General features: G+C 38.1%; 3 protein-coding genes across 3 annotated transcripts in view; all 3 read left to right on the top strand.

The window, feature by feature from the left end:
* si:ch211-207d6.2 (sickle tail protein homolog) overlaps nucleotides 1-25,464 on the top strand; it is a 286,466-nt gene that overhangs the window by 203,391 nt on the left and 57,611 nt on the right. The window lies entirely within an intron of this gene.
* On the top strand, nucleotides 1,558-7,512 carry LOC127369916 (cytochrome P450 7A1). Its single transcript, XM_051411575.1, has 8 exons — nucleotides 1,558-1,841; nucleotides 3,039-3,279; nucleotides 3,387-3,596; nucleotides 3,872-4,066; nucleotides 4,198-4,397; nucleotides 6,119-6,249; nucleotides 6,815-6,993; nucleotides 7,092-7,512. Exons 1-8 carry the CDS (start codon nucleotides 1,759-1,761, stop codon nucleotides 7,392-7,394), a joined length of 1,542 nt encoding a protein of 513 aa, XP_051267535.1. The 5' UTR covers nucleotides 1,558-1,758; the 3' UTR covers nucleotides 7,395-7,512.
* tmem70 (transmembrane protein 70) lies at nucleotides 20,855-24,001 on the top strand. The gene is made up of 3 exons (XM_051411979.1): nucleotides 20,855-21,122; nucleotides 22,518-22,617; nucleotides 23,090-24,001. The coding sequence occupies exons 1-3, from the start codon at nucleotides 20,934-20,936 to the stop codon at nucleotides 23,533-23,535; spliced, it is 735 nt and encodes a 244-aa protein (XP_051267939.1). The 5' UTR covers nucleotides 20,855-20,933; the 3' UTR covers nucleotides 23,536-24,001.

Genomic DNA, 25,464 nt, shown 5'->3' with positions numbered 1-25,464 from the left:
TGTGACAGTTAAAAGGAGGCCTTAATGATACATTTACTCAAGTGCAGAGTGGAAATAGCTATGGACCAGGATGGACACCATGGGTAAGAGGCAGCTATTCTTTCTTCTTTAATAGAAGAGGTCATGTTAGGATGTATAATATCTACTGTATATACATGACTGGTGTAATTTTGAATATACAAAGTCAAAGATCATCAGAGGTGGAAGGTGTGACAGTTACAGCCATGCTGTGCAGCAGAGAGAGTGGAATTAATCACCATATTCAGTCTGGCTGGTGTGGGTTTGTATATGGATAAACATGGACCTACACAATTCTTAACATTAATGTCTGAAAGAGTAAAAAGGTCTGTTCATGTTTATCTTAGGCTGTGTGCAGGCCAAAGAGGCCCAAATCAGATTTTTTTTTAACTCATATGTGACTCAGATCAGATTTTTTCATGACAGTGTGAACAACACAAGTCATGGAACCTGGTCTTTTTAATTTCTGATTCGGGCCACTTTCATATGTGGTCTAAATCAGACACAGTTTGCAATGTGACTGCACTGTGTCATAGCAGAATTCATGTGATTCTCCAGTCACATGAATTCTTAATTCTGCCGTTGACATTCATCATGTGGGTCACAGTGTGGGTCAAACAAAAATATTTGATATAATTCAGAATTTGATTTTATCTTCACTGGCACAACAGCAAGTCTTAACAGGTCACACTTGTCACATGTTGCAGGAAAGGAATGTTCTTTCACCTGCACAAACACACACACACACACACACACAGACACACACACACACACACACACACACACACACACACAAACACACACAATGGGAGCACAGTAGGGACCTTGAATCTATTTACCAACGCAGATGCACTATCATAGTGCAGTCCTTCAGGTAACTCTGTCCATGGACTCCAGTCAAGGCCATCACTGTCACACACATACACACACACACACACACACACACACACACACACACACACACACTTGCAGGGAATCCTATTTCCTAGAGAAATCGCAGTAACACAACAGGGTAGATAATTTTACGACTTTATTTTAAAATATATATATATATATATATATATATATATATATATATATATATATATATATATATTTCAAATAATAATTCATCAAATTCTAAAAATGATCTGAATATGAAATCTGGAATTAAAATAAGCCTTTCTATTACATGGTAAAAAAGGCTAAACTGTTTATGCCAATCATTTCTTTATGAGAATTTTTGGCAAGACTGATCCAATCTCACAGTCCTCCGCAGGGTTCGAACATTAATCACCACCACAACTTGTAGAAATTCTTTTTAGCTGACAGGTGCTAAAATATAATCTTCCTCTCCTTCCTTCATCCAATAATCCATTCAGGATTATCTCGCAGAAAATGATTAGTAAATTTGATTGGAACAAAAAAGGAAAAGCAATTTGTTTGTGACCTGTGTTGAGGCTGACTCCAATTGGTGACATCATTCCATTCCTCTGAATCCGCCCTTGGGTCCACCCTTAGGGACAAAGCAGGTATAAAAACCTGCCACACTGCCTGTGCCTGTCACAAACTAGGCTGAAACAACACTGCTCACTGACACATACACAATTTGCAGTGACAGACAGGCTTGGAAAACAAGCAGGCAATATAATAAATCTAGTTAATCACAGCTCCCGTCGGTGTAATCTGTGTGGAGCATTAGCAGCAGTTAGTGAGCCTCCCTCTGTGTTGGATCTTCCTCTTATCATCAACATCCTCATCATGATAATAAGCATCGCTCTGATCTGGGCAGTGGTGGTGGGATTCTGCTGCCTTCTCTGGCTCGCTGTGGGGATACGACGCAGGTAAGACTGGACATGCTGGATGCAATGTATTAGGCATTTCTTCAACTTTAAGCTCCTATTTTGTACTTATATAGTGTGTCTACAACATTTAACTTTAATAGCAATCTCCTGATATAGACAGAGTTTTAGCTAATTGTACACAGATCAACACCAACAGAGTTTTTTTCCAGGCAAGCAACAACAGTGCTTGATGCATGTGGCCACTGACATAATCACATATACATGTAGAGTGTGTTAATCAAGCAAAAGCTTTTGTAATGATGATAGTATTTGTTTGGTATGCTGTTGATTCACAAACATTGTCACCAGTATGCTGCTGTCAAACCTCATGCTGTGTAGTCACTGGTCATGTGTTTTCAGAATGGAGTAGCTGATTAGGAGGTTATTGTTTTGTAACAGTGATAATACTTCATAGTCAGATTTGAAAATCCAGAAAAAAATGTTGTTATAAAAACATATGTGTTATAAAGGATTATCTTGTTTACATGAGCCTCATAATGGCATTAGGGCTGGTATTTTACCTCAACAACACTGGCAACAGGTTTGTAATTACTTGAAAATGTTGCGGTTGTTAGGAGGGCTGTGGTTGAACTTCAGGGAACTGGGACGGGACAGAGGCAGCAATGCAAGGCACTCAACAATCCCATATACACACACGCATAATAATGATGATAATAATAAGGGCATCATCAGCCTTCGTCAGTGGAAAAAAGGTGCATCTAACAGTAGGCCTTATTGTTATTATTTGTATTTTGGGATGCATTATATGTTTTTATTTGAGAGTTAATACTAACCAATGAGGCTCCAATTACATGGTCAGCAACCTAAAACCCTGTTCAGTGCAAACAGTGTATAATTATATTTGGTTTTCAGATTATCTGTAGAATTCAAACAATATTTGTGGACTCACAAAGTACTCCTATGTCTTATTTAGCAAAAAAACCCTCTTAAAAATGTTTGACATGAGTTTTCATTGGACAAAGACAGAAAGTAAAAACTTCCATGAGCTGACAATTGGTTGAATCACTATTGCTGAATATCAGTCAGTAACAGTAAGTAGCAAAATGTCAGGGATTACTTTGAATGAATACTTTCCTCATAACTCCTCTCTGTACAGACAAACAACAGAGCCCCAGTGTAGAAAAGGCTTTGTACTGAATATTGTCTGCCTTTTTTTTTTCTTGTCAATGTCCATAGGCAACCTGGTGAGCCTGCAGTAGAGAATGGATTCATCCCCTATCTGGGCTGTGCTCTGCAGTTCGGGGCCAACCCTCTCCAGTTCCTCCGCAGCCGCCAGAACAAGTACGGCCACATTTTCACCTGCAAGATTGCTGGCCAGTACATCCACTTCCTGTGTGACCCCTTCTCTTACCATTCAGTCATCAGACAGGGTAGACACCTGGACTGGAGGAAGTTCCACTTTGCTACATCTGTCAAGGTCAATTTATGTGATTTTATCTTTTATTATTCATATTATGTTATGTAAGGATATTTTATCAGTGAATCATTCAATGGTCCTGAACCTCTTCTTCCTTCCCTCACCAGGCGTTTGGCCACGACAGCTTTGACCCTCGCCATGGCCACACCACAGAGAACCTCCACCAAACCTTTCTAAAGACCCTGCAGGGTGAGGCTCTGCCCTCCCTAATAGAGACCATGATGGGCCACCTCCAGGATGTCATGCTGAGGTCAGACACACTCAGCCCCAGCAAGGACCACTGGGAGGTGGATGGCATCTTTGCTTTCTGCTACAAGGTCAGTAATTGGACTTCAGACTGGAAGTGAGAGAATTTAAGACACTGGAAGATAGTATGCTATTGGACCTAAGGTAATTGTGGACTATTGGCACAAATTTACTTTAAAGTCAACTGTAATTGTTGTATATCATGAGTTACTATTCAAGTTTGGACACAGCAGAGCCTCCATCACTATGGAAATGCAAACTTTTCCATAGCTTCCATGCCCTACAATTTGGAATCAAAAACAATGCTCCCAACTAACAGGTTTCCTTCTGTCCTGCTGTCCTCCAGGTGATGTTTGAGTCTGGCTACCTGACTCTGTTCGGTAAAGAGCTTGGTGAAGATAAGTGTCAGGCTCGGCAGACGGCTCAGAAAGCCTTGGTGCTCAATGCTTTGGAGAACTTCAAAGAGTTTGACAAGATCTTCCCAGCGTTGGTGGCTGGCCTGCCCATACATGTCTTCAAGAGTGCTTACAGTGCTAGGGAGGTTGGTGTGCTTTCCTGCAACAATCAGTGGAGGGAGTGACCAAATATAAATGTAATGACGAATAAGCATAAGAATAAGCTTCACATAAGAGAAACTTATGTATGAATGTCTTATTGTTTTCAAATGTCTAGAACCTTGCAAAGACCATGCATGCTGAAAACTTGTCCAAAAGGGAGAACATGTCTGATCTGATCTCTATGAGGATCATTCTAAATGACTCCTTATCAACCTTCAATGACGTGAGCAAGGCCAGGACCCACGTCGCTCTGCTCTGGGCTTCACAGGCTAACACCCTACCTGCTACGTTCTGGAGTCTCTTTTATATGATCAGGTATGCTGATAGTCCTTTTCTCTTTACTGGGTGGGCTCTTGGGAAACAAAACAGAAAGCAGCCACAACTCACAACTATTTGAACAGACATATGGTTAATCTGTATATTGCTGGTTAATTTATGCTACTCTTGACTGTAAATTAATCATTTAAACAACTAACGATTGGAATCAAATCAAACTTTGATCATTCCTTAGATCCAACAAATGAACAATTGCCATTTCAAGCATTCAAGTTTTGACCTTGTGCAGAAGGATTAATAAATTGTATGCAAGAGTTAATTGAGGCTTTTCAGGCTAATTGCAGATTAAATTATAGTTTCAAGCTACTAATTTTAGTTTACTACAAAAAATGATTTATACTTTGTGGTAGATCTTAACAGTTCCAAGGATAACTAGGAAAATGCAGATATGAGTGATGCAATAACAAAACAAAAAAACTGGTTATGCAAGTCCTAACACGCTGTTGACATATCACAAATTGAGCTGTCTTCCTCAGGTGTGATTAATTACTACCAAGAAAAGTTTTTTGGGGCTAGTGTGGCTAAAATTTAAAATTAGTCATATAAATGGATCTATGTTGAAAGACAAGTCCATATCAAAAACGCATTATCCCAGTCTAACTGGCAGGCATATTTTAGGACACTGTGTCTACAGCACGTACAACCTCAGAAAATATCAAGCTTTCCACCACCATGACTGACATTAAAATACAGCAGTGTAGGCCGACCCTATTCAGCTACAGACTGTTCACACAGGAGGCAGGTAATAAGGAGATTACTTATTGTTGACTGCTGAATCCTGAACAAGACTCATTCATTCATAAATTTATATTACATTACACATTTTCATTGGAAATTTTGTTAGCATTATGTTTTTAAATGAATTTATTTAATTTCTTTAATTCCTTCGCGTACCACCAGTGGTACAAGAACCATAGTTTGAGAACCTGTGATTTAGGATACCCATGTTTGTCAATTTGACTTGTACCCCATGTACTGTACAACCACAGTTCTTATGTCACATTTATCAGTTTCAGACAGCTTGATTGTGGGTATTGTACACATACCCCCATGCACTTAAAGTAGATGAGATAGTTGAGGTAGAAAGTTGTGTTGGGTTCAGTGGAGCAGATTAGAGTTGCATTATGGTGTTGCAACAAATCTGACATGAGTAGTAGGCTAACTCAGCTGGGTCTGTGTGAGCATGTAGATCGATGGAATTGTGCCACAATTTTATATAATCTCCTTCAACAACATTGAACAACCAATTAACATTTTACAAGAATATATTTTTCATAATTTTGTTTGTGAAATCCAGCACACTGCATATGAACTGAGACAATGACTGAGGTTAAAGTGCTAACTTCCAGCTAAAATAAATAGGTTAATTGAGGATGTTTATCTGCACAGTGTCAGTGAGAAGATAAGATAATTCTCTGTTTCTGTTCCACAAAACTGAAGGACTGTGTTCTTCTATATAATGAGGCCTACAATTACTGCACTGTTCATATGTCAATGTAACACACTCATATTAATGCCAAAGTCAGCATAAATAAAGCTGTGTTACATCTGCACCAAGCATCACAGTTACACTTAAATACCACTGTAGTAAACTAGACACTAATTGCAGTGAAATTAAATTATTTGTTCCCGAAAGGAAAACTAGTTATCCAATAACTGTGACAGTAACATGACTAACAGGCTCCTTTATCTGTGCTCAGGAGTCCAGATGCCATGAAAGCAGCTCGTGTGGAAGTGCAAAAAGTTCTGCAGGATTCAGGTCTGACGGTTGACCCCAGCGACCCCACACTGAACCTCACCAGGGACCAGCTGGACAACATGCCAGTTCTAGGTAAGATTACTTGAAAATAAGTTCAATCAGCCAACTCACGTTTGAAATATTTATTACAGCAGTATAGCATATTTAGATTTTGCTGTCTAGGCTCCGACCTCATCATTCCCCGCAGATATGTTTACACAGAGATATTGGGGACTGATGAGTAAAACCCCTAGCCGGAGCCTACAGGTGGATGCTGGGATGGTGGTGGGGCTTACAGCACAGCAGGCAGCAATAGTTTACAGAGCAGCAGCAGCAATACAGATGCAGGCAACAGATTGACAGAGCAGAGGGAGAGCTGGGAAATTGTGCAGTTTAAATAGACCGCCAGATTGGAAGGGTGCGCTTGGTTAGTGATTATGGAGTGAGGCATGTCATGTGTGTATAACAGCGCAGCTAGAGTTGACTGCCTGAACTAGCTTGCAGGCTTCGCTCAATTTATTTGTACAACAACTAATATTGTTAAATATAAAAGTAAGTCTGGCATTGCCTGCATGGCATACAAAAAAACATTGTGCTTTTAAATGCAGTAAAGAAATGTTATGGACCTAATTTTATTTTATATCCTTTCTGTCTACAGACAGCATCATAAAAGAAGCCATGCGTCTTTCCAGTGCTTCCATGAATGTGCGTGTTGCCAAGGAGGACTTTTTGCTTCACCTTGACAACCAAGAAGCTTACCGTATAAGGAAAGATGATGTCATCGCCCTATATCCACCCATGTTGCACTATGATCCAGAAATCTATGAAGATCCTTATGTAAGATCCTTATGTCATTATTAATTATCTTCTTCAGGAAATCACTATAATATATGTTGCCCTACTGAAAACTCATCTCTCCCCCCCCCATACTGCAGGAGTACAAGTTTGACCGTTTCCTGGACGAGAATAGTCAGGAGAAGACCACCTTTTATCGCAACGGCCGGCGGCTGCGTTACTTCTACATGCCCTTCGGCTCTGGGGTCACCAAATGCCCCGGCAGATTTTTTGCTGCGTATGAGATCAAGCAGTTCCTGACTCTGGTACTGTCTTACTTTGACATGGAACTATTGGACCCTGCCATCAAAGTCCCACCTCTTGACCAGTCCCGTGCTGGTCTGGGAATCCTCCAGCCTACCTATGATGTGGACTTTAGGTACAAGCTGAAATCAAACCACTAGTCTCTGTCTTTGGCAGGCAGAGTGACTGAAGTACATATTGTATATAGTGTATATTTAATAATGAAAATGCTTCTCTGTATATGTAAATAAACTGAATTATATATTTTTGTTGCTTTAATTTGCTGCTGAATGTATTATTTATTGATATATAAATATATTGGTTACCATACAGGTTTATGCATATTTGGATTTAATTCATTGAAATGTAGATATATATTTTTGAATATTTTACAATGAAACAACAGTTTAAACACTGTCTGCCAGGAGTAGGATTCCTTCATTTGTTCCACTGATGAATGTAAACTTCCCTTAGGTAGCTTAAATCACCATAATATAAACAATGTCCTCAATGACCTCTGTGCCCTTTGTCCTTTACGGGCCTGATATAATAAGATAATAGGAAATCCATATAATCTAAAATGGAATGTATAAAGAGCTAAGACTGGGTTGAACAACACTTTACAACACTCCTCCTCCTCACCTACAAAGCTCTTCATGGTCAGGCCCCTTCAAATCTTAAAGAGCTCATAGTACCCTATTACCCCTCTAGAACACTACGTTCTCTGAATGCTGGGCTACTTGTGGTTCCTATAGTCTCTAAAAGTAGAACAGGAGCCAGAGCCTTCAGTTACCAAGCTCCTCTCCTGTGGAACCAGCTTTCAGTTGTGGTTCGGGAGGCAGGCACCCTCTCTGTCTCTCTGTCTCTCTCTCTCTCTCTCTCTCACCCCAACTGGTCGAGGCAGACAACCACCCACCTAGTGCCAAAGGATCTGTCCTAGGTTTCTGCCTTTTAACAGGCAGTTTTTCCTTGCCCCCGTCACCAAGTGCTTGCTCATGGTGGTACTGTTGGGTCTCTGTAAATAATGTTATAAAGAGTTCGGTCTAGACCTGTTCTATTTGAAAAGTGTCCTGAGATAACTTCTGTTATGAATTGGCGCTATACAAATAAAATTGAATTGAATTGAATTGAATTGAATTGAATTGAATTTATCACAGCAGTGTATATAAAAAAAAAACTTTTTACAAGAGTACATAGCCAGGCAAAGTAACTAACGTTCCGGTGTGCCCTGTCAGTGTGCGAGCAGTCCTCAAAGCAAATAATCACATAATCACTTGTAGATACCATTTAGCACCATTGTTGTTGTAGAAATATAATGCAATATGCCACATCTAAGGGTTCTTCTATATGGCAACTATCTGTGTATGTCCCTTTAAGCTCTAGAGCATCTTGACACTTAAATCTGTGTAACGTGTGAGCACTGACCATCACAGCAAACATTCCGTAATTCCATATTAGCTCTTTTATTCCTTGAGGTAATATTGCAGCATGACTAAATTTTGCTAGTACTTTTTTTTTTATCAATTAATACATTACTGCAGTCAGTCTGATTTACTGACTTCACCTTGAACGCGTCAACGTTCAATCATTGGAGTTTGCTCTCTCTGGCTGTCTCTCAAACGCTGCTGTCACTGAAGACATGTGTGATTGTTGGCCAATGCTGACCTTTATACAGTATATCAGTACAGTCTGTGCATTGTGTTCTAACATCTCCATCTGTGCAAATAACTGGTTGCACCAATTGTGAAATTCTTGGCCAATATGTTTAAAATATATATATACATATATATACAACCAAAGATATCTTCATTAAACTAAATAACTGATCAATTTAGTCATTCAGCCTGTGAGGGACTGAGCTGGCAGGTGTGAGGAGTCAGAGGTAAATTTTCCCAAAAAATTAGTCTTATTTACCCCATTTTTTTTATTTACCTTTCATATTAAGGAAAAATTATTAAATAATATGGAATTAACTGAACACCACTCAAATACAGATGCATTTGACAACCTGGGAATGAAAATGAGCTGTGAAGTAAGAAGGAGAAACTTCAGTGACCGGACAGTGTTAGATTAGATATACTTTATTAATCCCCTAGGGGAAATTGTTCTTTTCACTCTTTTTTTTTTATACACACACACAGGCTGAAATACACACTTCATGCACTTGTGGACATGCAACAGTGTGTGTCTGGTGTGTCCATTCTGGGCTACTGTAGAAACATGGTGGTTCAACATGGTGATATAAAGATATAAATGGCTCATTCTAAGGTAATGAAAACACAACAATTCTTTTTTTCATACACTTATTAAAACATACCTATGAATATTATATTACATTTCCGATAATAGATCCTCCTAAATGTTACACACTGGACCTTCAATACCTGTTTCTGAAAAAGAAAATCAAATGACCAACAGATACACTGACAATATGACTGGGTATCTCTTGTGGGAGGACATTTTGTCTACTCTTTCAGCAAAAGGAAAGTTCATTTTGTATCATTGTAATGTTATTTTACTTATATCAATAAAATCCATCCCATCATCCATTTAGCTTTTTTGTCACTAAATTCCACAAGAAAGGTTGATGAAAATGAATTCAGCTTAATGAAGCATGAAGGACAGAACCACTGGGTAATTGCAGACGGTGTTGATATTAACGTATATTTTATGCATGCACATACTGAGACATACTAGACTGAGCAGAGGCTGAAATTCCTGCCTGCGCTGCGGTCTCCAATAACCCTTGAAGTATGCTCCATTCACACCCTGTTCACTGTTAACAATGCATTGTGCAATGTCGCAGTACACACTGGGTGTGGTCACAGGTGCAACAGAAAACACCTGACCACCTTTCAACTTAGCGAGGTCATATGGCTGGGCTATTATGAATGTAAAGTATTACTTCTGCAGTTCAAGAACCAGAGCTAATTTGGTGGACCAAGCATCCTCCTGGTCCACACTCCCAATAGTTCCTGTTTGGTGCCATGATTGCAGTGTTTTTGAACCATTCATTTTACCTCCACTTACTATCTTACCATCACAGTTTAGTTCCTAAACTAATCATGGATGTATGAATGTGTTACGTTAAAAAATGTAACTACATACCACAGGAATTTCAAAACCTACAATTACATTTGAACTATCTCATAGTTTTTTTTTTTTAAAGATTTCAAACATTCAGTAGACACACCAGTAGTTTTACATAGTTTTCCAAGGCCTTGATTGACACCTAGTTTTCTTCCCACCCACATTATGGGAACTCGGCTAGTAGGCCTACTCGTTTTCTTTGTTGGTTAGGTTCATTTTAATTCTCAATTAAGCTCTCTTTCTTCTTTGCTTGGTCTCTGAAGAGTGGTTTCATCTTGCTCGACCAAGGCTGCCATCTCAGGCCAGATCTACCCTTCTCTGTCACTCTGGTTTAAAGGTCCAGTGTGTGACATTTAGGAGGATCTATTGGTAGAAATGGAAAATAATTATAGGTATGTTTTCATTAGTGTATAATCACCTGAAAATAAGAATTGTTGTGTTTTTGTTACCTTAGAATGAGCTGTTTTTATATACAGATGCCAGGGTCGATGTCCATGGGTGTGTTGCTCCTTTATGTAACTTTACAAAGTTTCAAATTATTTCTTGAATTGTTTTGTTAATAAATATTTCAGGAGTAACATACATGTAGTTGTTTGTCAAACTTGGCATTAGTAGATAAAAATGAACAATAACAAAGTGATAGCATGGTATTATAGAGCCCATTATGCATGGATATGAATACAGCTGTGCCTAGAGGTATTCGGCTGCCCCTTGGTGGGCCTTGGGCACAAAAAGTTTAAAAACCACTGATGTATTAAAACCATATTTGATATAAAAGAAAAACAAACAAACCAAAAAAAGGACTCTCCCCATTTTCCCCTCACTTTTGGTATCAAAAACCTTTATTAAATGAGGATTGTGTCTTATTCCCAGGTTGTGCTGCTATCAGAAAATAAAGGCATTGGATCCTTTAAGCATGACACAGCAGATACCAAATTAACAACACTGACAATACTGATTAATAACACTGACAACGCTGATAACACATGACCTGAGGTAACTTAATGAGAGGTTACTACAAGTGAAACCATTAAAATATGAGTTGTCTTTGGAATTGAAAAGTGTGCACATGGTATTATGACACTGTACACTGTAAAAAAAAAAAAAAACTAGTTGTTTCAACTAACAAAAGTTAGTGTCCGGGCTGCCTTAAAATTTGAAGTTAGCTGAACTTGTGAAGAATAGTTGAGACAATTGTGTAATGATTCAAAACAAATAAACTTTTCTAGTCAAATAAACTTAACTTTTAGTTTACATAACTTAATCAAAATTCAGTTCCTATAGAATTCTTTAGTTGAGTGAACACAATCTTAATTTCTTTCAACTGGAATTCCAAAACTGAAAATAATAATTAATCTACAGTTCAGTCTACCTACAATATCTAGTTTACCTAACTTTATGTTATGTCAACTTCATTATACATTTATATTTGAGTCAACTTTCATAATTTAGTTCTGCTTAAGATTAAATTTATACTACATATTTGGTAATTCTCTTTCAACTTTATTTTAGATTATGCTTAAAGATCTTATCTCTATAGGTTATTGGTTGTTCCAAAGAAACCAAATCAATTCCAGTTCTTCAAAGCTTTAATAAACCAGATGGGCAAGGTAAACACATCAACAAGCTTACTGGGTAAAACATCTCCTCTTTAGAATGTGCACAAATGAGTACTCTCTACTCATTACTTCTGTCGCTGTCTTTCATAACATGAAAAAAAAATAAAAAATAAAATTATGCAGACCAAAACAAGTCAAAAAGACTTTCCAGGAAAGACCTCAAACCCTTGTAGACAAAGGTTATGACTAATGTCAACTTAGAACATCGTGGAAAAGGTCTTAAATTCTTGCAACTGAGAATGTCAGTGACCATTACAATAGTGGAACAGAACTTAAAAGAAAACTCTCAGTCTCAGTGTAGTGTCTACACAGTTTTACGAAGAAGTCTATTCCTCAGTCCATGAACCCTTGCAGAGCAGTGCTCACGGTCGATGTTCATGAGAACCTTCTGAATGACTTTGAAGGTATATTGCAGCTCCTTCGGGTAGTCAATGTTCAGTGCATATAGCAGAACCATTAACATAGCTACCGCATGCGAGTTGTCTTTGATGCCATGCAGAATGATCTGTTCCTCCAGGACCACTGATATGTCAAGAAGATCCTCTCCTTTTACTAGGACAATGCCGACATTCATTCCCCTAGTCATGCTGTCCTCCATGTCTGTGGGCTTCACAAAGAAAGGAAAACATATTTTAGTATTGAGTATTTTTTAGCATTCTTTAGTATTTGTCAAACCGTCTATGAGAAACAAGAACATGTTTCGGCATTATGGCATGCCGTTTAGGAAATTAAATATATATGGAATGAATGTTTGAATATATTGAATGAAACCTGAATATATGGAATGAAAACTGACGTCATGAAGGCACTGGCACCATCTTTCCTATGGGCTTCTACCTGAAGTGTTATTTCCACCAACATCTCTCCTTCAAGAATGATGCATAATGTTCTTTCAGCAATGTTTTGTTGAACATGATTACTCATAAGAGGGTGTCCTGGCTGGGGGCTTCGCCGCCTGGTGCAGCGACTGTGCTGTCCTCGGCCGCAGAGCTCTGCAGAGAGTGATCGGGTCGGCGCGGCGGGTCGCCGGGACTGGGCTGCCGGGACTGGGCTGTCGGCCGTCTGGGACCTGTACAGCCAGCGCTGCGGGGGGAGGGCGCGGCGCGTCCTCTCTGGCTCCGGCTATCCCAGTCTGTTCACGCTCCTGCCGTTAGGCAGGTGGTTCAGGAGCATCCGAACCAGGACCAGCAGGTTCAGAGACAGCTTCTACCCGCACGCCATCAGACTACTGACCTGCTGAGAGACCCTACGCGCACACACTTGCCACTTTAAGACTCTACTGTTTACTTTAAATATAAATAAAATAACATAACAATGAAGAGAATAGATTAGAGTGCAAACGTTAAAAGATAAAAAAACTGGCGAGTGTGTGTGTGTGTGTGTGTGTGTGTGTGTGTGTGTGTGTCTGCGTAGGTTCTCTCAGAGATGTTGGTGGAAATAACACTTCAGGTAGAAGCTGATAGGCCTAAACTAAAGATGGCGCCAGTGCCTTCATGACGTAAGTTTTCATACAATATATTCAAACATTCATTCAATATATTCTAAGTTAATTTCCTTAACGACATGCCGTAACATGGTAACCAAAATTGATAGGGTGAATAAAATGGGGCCAGTTTTCCACATGCATTGGCATTAAAACATTAACAGCTAGCAACAGAGTTTCATCAATTCATTCAGTAACAATAACTAAGCTTACCTCTGCAGTCCTGAGGAACTTTGAAGGATCTTCACGGAGGAAATACGGCAGGCCCCTCAGAATGACAGCCCTTTGTGTTTGGTTGGAATTCTGTTAAAAGACAGAATACACTATTAAAGCCACTAGCCACTCAAGTAGATGTGAGGATACCTCACTTTAATAACAATCTATGGATCAATTAAGTTCATTTCATTTAACAAGCAACAGTTTGTTCACTCTCTCAAAATGGTGCTCTGAATGAAAGTATATGAATGAGTTACAGAGTGAGACAATGAGGGAGAGATAAATTGTGCAAGGAACAGTAAGAGTGTGTGAGTTAGTGAGGTTGCTGCTGATAACAGTGCTACTACATGTTAGCATTAGTAGTTGTATAAGTTGAAAATATACAATCACCACTGACATGTTCTTCATACATCCTGAGAAGAAAAACAAACGACATCGTACATGCTGGGATTTCTAGTGTAATGATATCACCTGCAAAAAACAATGCATCTGAGCTGGGCTGAAACTAGCTCACTGTTACAACATCAATATTACTACAAGCTGCATTAGCTACTGCTAAGTTAGCAAAAGAAAGACAAGACAAAAGCAATTTAATTAACTCAACCCACATTGATGACAAACTGTGGAGCAGGCACCAGTTTGTTCCTGAGGAGAAAGGAGAGTGTCTGTGTGCAGGGGCTGTGGGTTTCTCCTTCACACTGAGCTCACCTGCCGGACAGACTCAGCTCGGCCTCGCGCTGCAGACAGTAAGGCAGGGTCACGCGCGACACTGCAGTTACACACAAGTTTAATGGATATCAGAGAAATCAAGAAAAGGCTTTGAAAAATATTGTTCTCTTATTTTCAAATATCTTTTGATATAGGTTTTGCTGAGCTAGAATTTTGTTCAAAACGACATTAATGCCATCTGAACAGAAGCAGGACCATCTGGTTGATTCTGGTGATTTATGCAAATAAAAGACTAAACATTTATTATAATATAAATTATAATTATGTAATAATTATGTGCCAAACTTTTAGCTATCACTTATCACTTTTTGGAGACGTTAGTTGAACGTGCCTACATCAGCCAATGACAGAAGCGATTATCCGTACATCCTTTTGACTGACATTCTTAATTTCAATTGAATCATGTTTCTTAGTTTGAAAACTTTTCACTAGTTAAGAAAACATAAACACAAAATTCTGAGTTATCACAACAGTTTCAATAATTTGTAGTCTTACTGACAATGAATTAGAAGTTATCATGACTGATGGGCACAACTAATTTTTATAGTGTATATGTAATGTGGAGGCTGAGAAATTTAAAATTGAGCCTGACTTCATCTGACTCACTTGCTTATCTTAAAGCATTAGCAGTAAGGCTTTGATGTGTTTAGTCCACACTCACTAGTGTCATTCCAGAGAAATATAGTGCATGTGGAAGAGATTTATCTTGTTTTATTAAAAACATGTTGCTGTGACATTAGGGTCAAAGTGTAGTGGGTCATGCTTAATAAAGCACCTTAATAAAACAGGGTGACACGTTTAATATAACCTTTGTCTTCGTATGTGTGTGTAGACAGATGCACATGCAGCTGTGAATGCAATGCCTCCTTCACCATCAGCTCTGTATAAACAGTGTGGGAGAGCAAACATGTTGTTGAGAAATATCTGGATGAACTGGAAAAGCCTCCGCAGATGACCCTGAGCCTCAGTGGTAGTCAGGTTCCTTCTGGTCAAATACAGGAGAAACTAAACGCATCCACGCTACAAAAGCTCTACATCCATTTACTCCATCCCTTGTACATCAAATGTTTTTGTGGATATGTCTTCAACAAGCAGTGTTTCAAGTTGTATTGCTCTTATGTCAAGTAGTACAGTACAATACATTTTTAATAGATTACTGTGTTTTTAGTTTATTGCATTGCGTGTTTATTAGGGAAGAAGACACACGTTGAACCCGGGATGAACACCAAAGGGCATAAAAGGTAGCACACATGAATTTCCAGGACAAAATTGTATAATCTCAATTTCACCAGTTTGTTTTGGCCAGTTTGTCAGTTAAACATGCCTCATGGCCTTTGTTAGCCAACGTTGCCCTGGAAATCTGTCTGTGCTACCTGTAATGCCTTTAGGTGTTCATCCAGGGTTCATCATTGGAAGACTTTGGTTTAGCACCAAAAACAAAATACTGGGAAGGCAAATCCTCTCTAAGATCTAACGAAGACACATTTTAACTTTCTCATGATAAATGATTTATCAGTCAAGTTACTGCAGACTTTCAGTACAAATAATTTGGCTTTTATTGTATTGTACTTAAATTGTTACTTCCAATTTATTTTATTTATTTATTTTCAATTTCAGGGGTAGAGCGGGTCGTCCACTAATCTGAAGGTTGGTGGTTCGATCCTCAGAACTTTGTTGGCATGTTATCCTCTCTTAACCACCACAACGTGACCGTTTTTCACCAAGAGCAGGCTCCACTTGGTGAGAGTTTTGTTGATTTGCTACACATCCTGAGAAAATTCATATGTAATACTGTGCTGCCATCTGTAGGATGACTGGAGACACTGCATCTGTGTGCATGGGGAGCAACCATCAATGGGAGCAACTAAAGGATGTGGCATTATGACACAAGATAAACATCCAATTGATTCTATGTGAGCATTATCAGGAGTCTGTTACATAATCATGGAGTGTAATAGGCTATGTATGAACAAGCAAAGGTGACATATGCAGGAATTCAGAATCTTAATATAGACAAGTGAAGTAGATCAGGCAGTAGACCGCTTTGTGATTTTATCAAACAAACATAACACAGTGCAGCCTACAAATGGTGCCAGAAAGTCAAATGAAAACATCTACAAAACTCATATTAATGGTCAAATAGGAGGAGCATCAGTTTTTCCCAGCAGCACAATCCTGAGTCCAGATTATATATATAATATATATATTTATATATATTATTAATATATTATATGTTCTGGAGTATGTAACGAAAGTAATTTCCCCCTGGGATTATTAAAGTATTTCTGATTCTGACTCTGATGTTGTAATACAACAGAGAGAAATATAAAGTGACAATCTCTGAGAGTGAGACTTGTGAATGATCCCTGTAAAAAGATGACATCATTAATTAGCAGTTTAATGTTTTAATTTAATCAAATCTTACCAGCATCTTTGATAAAAGTTTGATAATCACCTGGTAAAGCAGAAGTTGTGTCCTCAAACACATCACAGCTGACATGCTATCCATTGTTCTCTTTTACAAATTGACCTATCTGGATCTCTTCTGATCATTATGTGTTTTTCCCTCAATTGTCCACTGACAGCATTTAGGTGCTTTGTTGGACTCAGTCCCTCCCAGTGTTAAGTTCCCCACTGAACTCCTCTCAGGCCAGCAGAACAACCCTCAGCTCAGACACTGTCAAAAACAAAGATTTAGAAAAAGCTGAAAAGATCAGCACAGATGTACATTTATTAATTTGTTCCATTGCTGTTTAACTCCAGGTTTTAGTTTAGTCACGTTACAGATTTTGCCAACGAAAAACTGATATTCAGATATTCGTAAAGGTCTAATATGTAGGATTTAGTGACCTGTAGCAGTGTAGTTGCAGACCTGAAGAAAAAACTATGGGGGCTGCATGTCTGTTCTGAGCTACTGTAGAAACATGGTAGTTCAACATGGTAGACTCCATGGAAGGGTAACTAAAACAAAACAATTCTTCTTTTCGGCTAAATATACACTGATGAAAACATCTATGAATATTCTATTCCATTTCTGACAATAGATCATCCTAAATGTTACACACTGGACCTTTACATAGCAAGATAACTCCAATCAGTTTGACTCACTGTAAGGTGGAAGGAAATTGAGGATTGAGATCATCTGTGATCTGGACACAGCAGTTGTTTACTCATTTATGTGATCCCATGTAATCTATAGTAGGCCTCCTTATGACAGTAATATTGTCATCATTCAAATGTCTCTCTAATACTCTGGACCAGATTTGAAATAAACACATGAAAAATCTGCCAGAACCCAACATAAACAAAAGATCACTTCCGGACCCAATCTGAAAGTGACCCCAGGACAGTCAGACCGGTCCAGAGTAAAACCCAAGGGAGAATATTTTCACAGCAGCTACAGTATTTTGACATGAAATAGTAGGGTAAACACAGGTGCAAATGCTCTGCTACACTAAATGGAACAGAACCTTAATTAGTACCGTGTTTAAATGTTTGCACATTTACAAATCTAATTAAACACACAGGATTTACATAGTTAATACAACTCTGCAATCACATTTGTAAATAGTTTTGCTATAATAATGACCCCATACACCTGCTCATAACATAAACAACTTTCTTTTACATTAGGTCTCCCACAGAAAAAATATTAATGGTGGCAACAGTGAATCACTGATGGGGTAAGTTAAACAACACATCGGCTTGCGGAAACTGAGATGAACAGCTGAACAGAATGTTGAGAAAAAAGTATAAAGATGAAAAAAAATTGAAGACGTTAAATGAAGTCCTTAAAGAGCTGAAGAGTTTAAAGTTTTAATGGTTTCTGTAGCTGAAAGTATGCAGAAGTAGAGGTATTTAAAAGTGGGGTTGAAGAAGATTCAAAGAGAGAGGGAGTTTAATAGTTTAAAAAGCTGAAAATGTAGAAAGCTCAAGGGAAGCAGCTCAAGTAGTTACACAAGCTGAAAGAAGACACATTTGCCTACATTTTGATGTATAAAATGTCTATTTGACGTGAGAGTTGCGTGAGCATTCTGCTCTGAACATCCCATAAGGCCCCAATATAAATTCAGAACATGAATTAAAAAAGCATAAACTTCAAACTGCGATAATTCAAAAAGTATCAAAGATAGGCCAGGAAAAAAGCAACAACTTTCCTCTTCCTGTTGTGTTGTGACGTTTGCATTTGTGTTGTGGCTTTTGGAATACGCTGATACCTCTTGGCAGTACACGCCAAAATGTGTACCTTATAAGATAAGATAAGATATTCCTTTATTTGTCCCCCTTAGGAGAAATTCAGGTTGACACAGCAGCAATAGGGCAAAATAGTGTAAAACAGAGAACAAAGAATATCACAAATAAAAATATTACAAAATATAATAGAAGATATAAAACACCACGGACACGCCGTTTGACTCACAGTAAATATTTGATTAATGTTTAATCACCAACTTGTCGAGATTGCAGTGATCGAATTTGAAGTCAATCCGATAAAATCTGTAGGAGGAGTTAGTTCAAATTGAAACCTTGAAATGCCGGAAATGGCATCCCAGTTTGACGTTCGATTCAACCTGGCCAACTTTGACGGCACGGCACAGACGTACAGTCACAAATAGCACAACTTTTAATCAGCAACATTTTTTGATTGTACTGTCGAATTTTGAAGTAGATTTGATAAGTCCCCTATTTATCTTGCAATTTAATTCTTGACTTCCAGCGGTTTCCTACAATACTCCAGGAACAATACTCTCTAGGAAATATGGTTTGTAGATGTGGCTAGTGGTAGTGGAGGGGTGTTTGTGTTTTATCACTTTGACATTTTTTTTTACATTGTATGAACATCTCTGTATTTGTGATTAAAATTCAATAAAAATGTCTGAGAGAAAAAGATAAGTTGTTCAAACAAAAGGCGAAAAATTCACAGAAAATTACCACGGAATTCAAAATTGGCCAACTTTGACGGAAAGCCACGGACACGCCCTTCAATGTACAGTCACAAATAGCACCACTTTTAATCAGCAACATTTTTTAAGTGTACTCTCCAATTTTGAAGCAGATCTGATGAGTCCCCTATGAGGCGTTCGTTCAAATACAAGGGGAAAAATCACAGAAAATGACCACAGAATTCAAAATGGACAACTTTGACGGATATAGATATTTCTATAATATAATTAGATTATAATAATATTCTTATATAATATTAAATAGTATTAAATAATATAATTAGAATAATATCATATTATTATAATATTATATTATATTATTATATTATTATAACTATATAAACTGTTTAATATGTCAGTCATGGCAATATGACAATCCACTGCATCCACTGCACAGCACCATCTACAGGCAGAGGAGCAGCTTCAGCGGCAGGCTACTGTCACTGTCCTGTTCCACTGAAAGACTGAGGAGATCGTTCCTCCCCCACGCCATCAGGCTCTTCAACTCCACCCAGGGGAGGAAAACTCTAAACTCCAATGTCTGCCCTTTAGTTAACTATACCACCTGACGCAGTGCTCCCTGCATTATGTGACCACTGACTGACTGACTGACACTACTTATGCACCTTAGGCCTTTCAAGCATTGGATTTGACCATGCACATTAGGACATTTACCCAATGCTCGTTATTTAGCTATTTATTCTACTTTATTCTATTAGTTCTTCTAAATTTGACCTCCTCTTATTATTATTATTATTATTATTATTATTATTATTATTATTATTATTATTATTATTATTATTATTATTAATAATTATATCTGTGAATTTCCCCTTGGGGATGAATAAAGTATCTATCTATCTATCTATCTATCTATCTATCTATCTATCTATCTATCTATCTATCTCTCTCTCTCTCTCTCTCTCTCTCTCTCTCTCTCTATCTATCTATCTATCTATCTATCTAACAGTTATTATTATTATTATTATTCTTATTCTTATTATTATTATTATTATTATTATTATTATTATTATATCAGTTTGTGGATACTGCTGGAAACTGTGAATTTCCCCTTGGGGATGAATAAAGTATCTATCTATCTATCTATCTATCTATCTATCTATCTATCTATCTATCTATCTATCTATCTATCTATCTATCTCTCTCTCTCTCTCTCTCTCTCTCTCTCTCTCTATCTCTCTATCTATCTATCTATCTAACAGTTATTATTATTATTATTATTATTATTCTTATTGTTATTATCAGTTTGTGGATGCTGCTGGAAACTGAATTTCCCCTTGGGGATGAATAAAGTATCTATCTAATCTAATCTAATCTAATCTTATGAATATTATGTAATATTATAATAGTATAATAATATTATTATAATATTATAATATTCTTCTATAATATTATATTATTATAAAAATAATATATATGTATATGTATATATGTATTTTATTATTTTTCATTCTTCCGGTGTGTAACGTTAGGTGGCGGTAATGCACCTAGCTGGTTTCCTTAACCGCCATTATTAAAACTCAAATAAGGAGACGAAGAAGCGGAAGTACTTCATGCTTGTGCAAATGAATCAGCCACGGTCGCTAAGAAAATAAAACTATGTCTTATACAAATGTCCTGCGTAGATTACGACCCTGTATTGTTTCTCAGCCATTCAGTAACATTGACGTGAGGGCCGTGCGACACGGTGGGCCGTTTACCGTGTGTGGTTTCAGAGCGGTTAGCCAACAGCAGCTAACGGTACATGCTGTCAGAAGGTCGTCCCTCAAGCTACCGTCAAACAACAAGGTATTTAACCTAGGACTGATATTTTGTTTTCATTATCATCATCATCAGATGACCTACATAGTGTAGTTAGGGAGTTAATACTTTACTGGACATATTTAACGTTACATGACCCATGTAAGCAAAGGTTGTAGAGATGAGCACTTAGCAGTAGCCGCTAAGGTCACGCTGTCTGCAATCGACTGTTAATGCCTGCAGGACTGTGCGAGATCTCAGAGTAGCTCACCAAGAGTTTTTTTTTTTTAGACCTAACGTTATATACGAGTGTCACTCGGAGTTCAGCAAAATAAGCAGATATTCTGTGAGCATGTGTTGTATATAAATAGCCATTCATTCATTTGATGTTATAAATATATTGACATTGGTCAAACCTTTCAGTTCATTACGAAATTACAGATGATGTTACAGCTCGTCTCTGCCTCCTCTCCCAAGCTCTTAAAGACTCTGTTCCTGAAGCACAATTCCAGTTTTTCCATAATCATCCAGCCAAAATCAATCATCATAAATAGAGGACTTTTTACGCAAATATAACGTGAGCTACATCCCTTATGTGCTTGTAGGCCGCAAAACAAAAAGTGAACCTCATTTTCAGTTTGACCTAGCTCCCAAAACAAAGAACAAAGGCTGTTCTTTATACATGGGAAACATTTTACTCCTGATTCCTGAGTAACCTGTTCTGGGAAATCTCAATAAATTATTTTCCATGCTATGTGCTTTTGTTGGAATAGAAACAACAACGTGTATAAAATATTAGGTTTTTGTCAGTTATAATTCAATTTGCATTATGCATTCTATTATAGTGTCATTATCACATATCATTAGTTTAAATTGTTTGAATTTCATTCATAATGGTCTGAAAAAGTATTTGACTTGAAACACGGAGAAACACAGAGGCTGTGGCTCAGAGGCAGAGAGGGTCGTCCACTAATCTGAAGGTTGTTGGTTCAATCCCCGGCTCCTGGAGGCACATGTCAAAGTATCCTTGAGCAAGATACTGAACCCCAAATTGCTCACTGTGTGTGAATGTGTATGATGGGCTTTGCCATCACTGTGTGAAAGGGTGAATGTGGCACATAGTGTAAAAGCGCTTTGAGTGGTCGGAAGACTAGAAAGGCGCTATACAAGTACAGATCCATTTACCTATAGACATCAGTATTAAAACATGTAATTGGAGTAACGCCTGTATGATCCTTTCAAAAAAAGTTATAGGTATTATTATTATTCTGTAGACTTTATGGCAGAACATTACTTACTGTCACTGTTTTGTGGTTAGCGGGCTCTGGATTTCAGAACTGACACGTGCCTTTTTCCATCGAAGTGTCCTTAAGGCGAACAGAGTAACTAAACCCTGCCAATGCCAGCTTTCATTTTGTGTTTTTCTGCTGTGTCTTTGAATAGGTGCAGTCTCACTGTCTGTCCGCCCGTTCTCTCTTAACGGAAGCCAGCTCTGAGGATGGGAACCTCATTTACACCGGCAGCTTGGGCAGAGCTGTTCGAGGTGAGTTACTGTCACCTTTTTACATATCAAAGAAAACAACTGATGAAAGTATATTACTGTGATTACTAGTTTTTCCAGCATAACACCAGGTAAAGGCTATTGTATATGACATTATGTAATGTAAACCCAAAACATCTCAATCAAGTAAAAAACATAAACTCCGCCACCTCCATTTTAGCACATGGGATGTGGGCCAAACTGAAAAATCAAAGTACATGTCAAACACATTTTTCCCAAAGATGGTTTCTGGTATTTTAAGTAATTCATATCATGCAGATATATGTTCAATTGTTAATATTTCTGACCAGTTTGGTTTTAATCAGTTATTTGAATCTATAAAAAGGGGGTTCAATTACATAATTGACAGCTGAGCCCTGCTCATCATTAAGTCAGCCAGGTGTATGTGCAGGACCTAGATACCGCCATACACCGATTTGGTAACCTGTGACCTCTGAAACCTCTCTTTTGTCAGGGGTAAAGCTGTTCTCCTACAGCACCAGCGGGACTAGCCTCTTCCTCATGCCCCAGATCCTCCTGAAGACCGGACTAGGAGTTGAGAGCTTGGCCCTGCAGGTCGCTTTCTGCGGAGTCATTGGCTTCTTCACCATTGTCACCCCTGTCCTCCTCCACCTCTTCACCAGAGGCTACGTGATCCGCCTGTACCACAACCCTGACACAGACACCTACACTGCAATCACATACAGCGTCTTCCTCACTGAAAAAAAGAGCGTGTTCCATCAGAGGCAGGTCAAGATCCCAGCTGTTAGCAAGATGTTCAGCACCTTTACCGCAGACCGTATGGGGCTGCTGGTAAACCCGGATCTGTTCCCCTTCCCGCACGACTACAACCACCTGATGGGCTACGATAAGCCCTTCACGTTCGACACAGACAACATGAACAGACCTGATGAGAGCTGAAGGACTCACTGCAAACCGTGTGAATACTGTTGGTACGTACTCTACCAGGGTGGAACATCCATGGAGGACTTAGCAACCAAAATCATTACCCAAATGGATTTCCAGATGTTTAATGTCAATATTATAAATAATGTTAATAAATTGTAACTTCATTAACAAAAATGAGTCACTTTCTGACTTTCAGGATGTAAACCACAGTCCGTTTAGCTGTAAGTATTGTCATCAGTTTTCAAACATGTAGTAATTTCATATTGTTGCCTTAGTGTCTAATCTGAATACTTTTGGATTACATCAAAATCAAGCATTGAAAACATTGCACCTTGCCACAAAATTCCACAAATATTCAATTGCAAATAAAATGCATTTCACATACTCAGCAGTTATAGTTTGTCAAATCAAATAACAGTGAATGTTTTATGTGATTATATATCCTTTTTATGTATTGAATAAATTGTTTTTGATGTTAGCATGGTTGTTAGCATGGTTGTTAGCTTTGGGTTGAGTCACAACCACTCAGAGGCTGAGTTCCTGACTTGTCGACTAGTCAGAGGCTGTGTGTGCATGTGTGTGGCACAATGGAATAACTGGAGACTTACCTTATTCTCTAACTATAGAGCCTAGAGGGCTAATAGAGTTTTGCTCCTCTGCCCCCTCCCTTCAGAAACCTATGGGTGACTTCAGAGACTACATACATTTATAATTATACAGTCTATGGTTTTTAGCCTAGCGGTTGTAAATGACTTGCGGAACCCCTCTTGACCGGTTACCTGGACTGAGGAGTCAGCAGTCAGTATAAAACAGGTTTAGTAGGTTATTCCACCATCCTTAAGCACACAGTCATAAATGTGCACAAAAAATATTAGGCTGATGGGTTACTACTAATCAAAACGTGTTGTCTTCAAATTCATGTAGTTTTTAATATTTCTAATGTAGAAATAAGAGTCTCCGGGAGGAATAGTAGATCTATTAATCTAATCGCCTTGTCAAAACAAGCATAACTTGGTGAGAGAAGATGGTAAATGGTAAATGGACCTGTACTTGTATAGCACCTTTCTAGTCTTCCAACCACTCAAAGCGCCTTTACACTATGTGCCACATTCACCCTTTCACACACATTCACACAGTGATGGCAAAGTCTATCAAACAGAAACTGACATTCATACACTAATGCACAGCATCAGGAGCAATTCGGGTTTTAGTACCTTGCTCAAGGATACTTCGACATGTAGCCGGGGATCGAACCCACAACCTTCCGATTAAGGAACGACTGCCTCTGAGCCACAACCGCCCATCAAAATGAACCCCTGCTGTCTCAAGATAAAGTAACTTAGAGTAACTTAAAACAATTTGTATTTCATATACATCACATTTGTAATGTTTCTAATGGGAACTTTTTGTTAGAACTTTGAATAACATTTCTTTATGTATAGGTACAAATAAAATATGTAAACAAATACATAAATAGGCGAATGATATGACTTTGTTATTATTGTTATTTGTTATACTCTTCATGTTTGATATGTTTGATAAAGTTTTTCCATCGGGGATGGCATGACCCCAAAAGAAAAAATAATAAAATATATAAATATTCCTATGCATCAATAGCAATCAATAACTTTATCCCAATCTCTATCTCTGTTTCCCCACATGGATAATATACATGTTAATAAAGTGATTGTGATGATCACGAGAGCTGTTATTTAGCAGCACATTAAATACTTGGGTTATTTTTTATTGTAGATGTTGCTCTGGATAAGACTGGCAGACGGTATACAAAAGCCACCACTCAGATGGATCAACTATATGAATGAGGTTTATTTTACATAATTCTCAACATGGTTTGAATGGTTAGTACAGTTCAGTGTTAAAAGATAACATTCCTTTATTTTGCGATGTAACGGAAATCAGAGAAAAAAATTCCAGTCCAAA

The sequence above is a fragment of the Dicentrarchus labrax genome, unplaced genomic scaffold (genome assembly GCF_905237075.1).
Source record: "Dicentrarchus labrax unplaced genomic scaffold, dlabrax2021, whole genome shotgun sequence".
Classification (NCBI taxonomy): Eukaryota; Metazoa; Chordata; class Actinopteri; family Moronidae; genus Dicentrarchus; species Dicentrarchus labrax.
The sequence above is the reverse complement of the archived record's forward strand: the minus strand, read 5'-3'. Positions and strand labels throughout refer to the sequence as shown.

Excerpts from the sequence above, each read along its gene's own strand:
- tmem70 (XM_051411979.1), top strand. The coding sequence starts at position 20,934 with ATGTCTTATACAAATGTCCTGCGTAGATTACGACCCTGTATTGTTTCT. Across the intron at positions 21,123-22,517 it reads AGCTACCGTCAAACAACAAG|GTGCAGTCTCACTGTCTGTC; the intron begins GTATTTAACCTA and ends GTCTTTGAATAG. Across the intron at positions 22,618-23,089 it reads CTTGGGCAGAGCTGTTCGAG|GGGTAAAGCTGTTCTCCTAC; the intron begins GTGAGTTACTGT and ends CTCTTTTGTCAG.
- LOC127369916 (XM_051411575.1), top strand. The coding sequence starts at position 1,759 with ATGATAATAAGCATCGCTCTGATCTGGGCAGTGGTGGTGGGATTCTGC. Across the intron at positions 3,597-3,871 it reads TCTTTGCTTTCTGCTACAAG|GTGATGTTTGAGTCTGGCTA; the intron begins GTCAGTAATTGG and ends GCTGTCCTCCAG. Across the intron at positions 4,398-6,118 it reads AGTCTCTTTTATATGATCAG|GAGTCCAGATGCCATGAAAG; the intron begins GTATGCTGATAG and ends ATCTGTGCTCAG.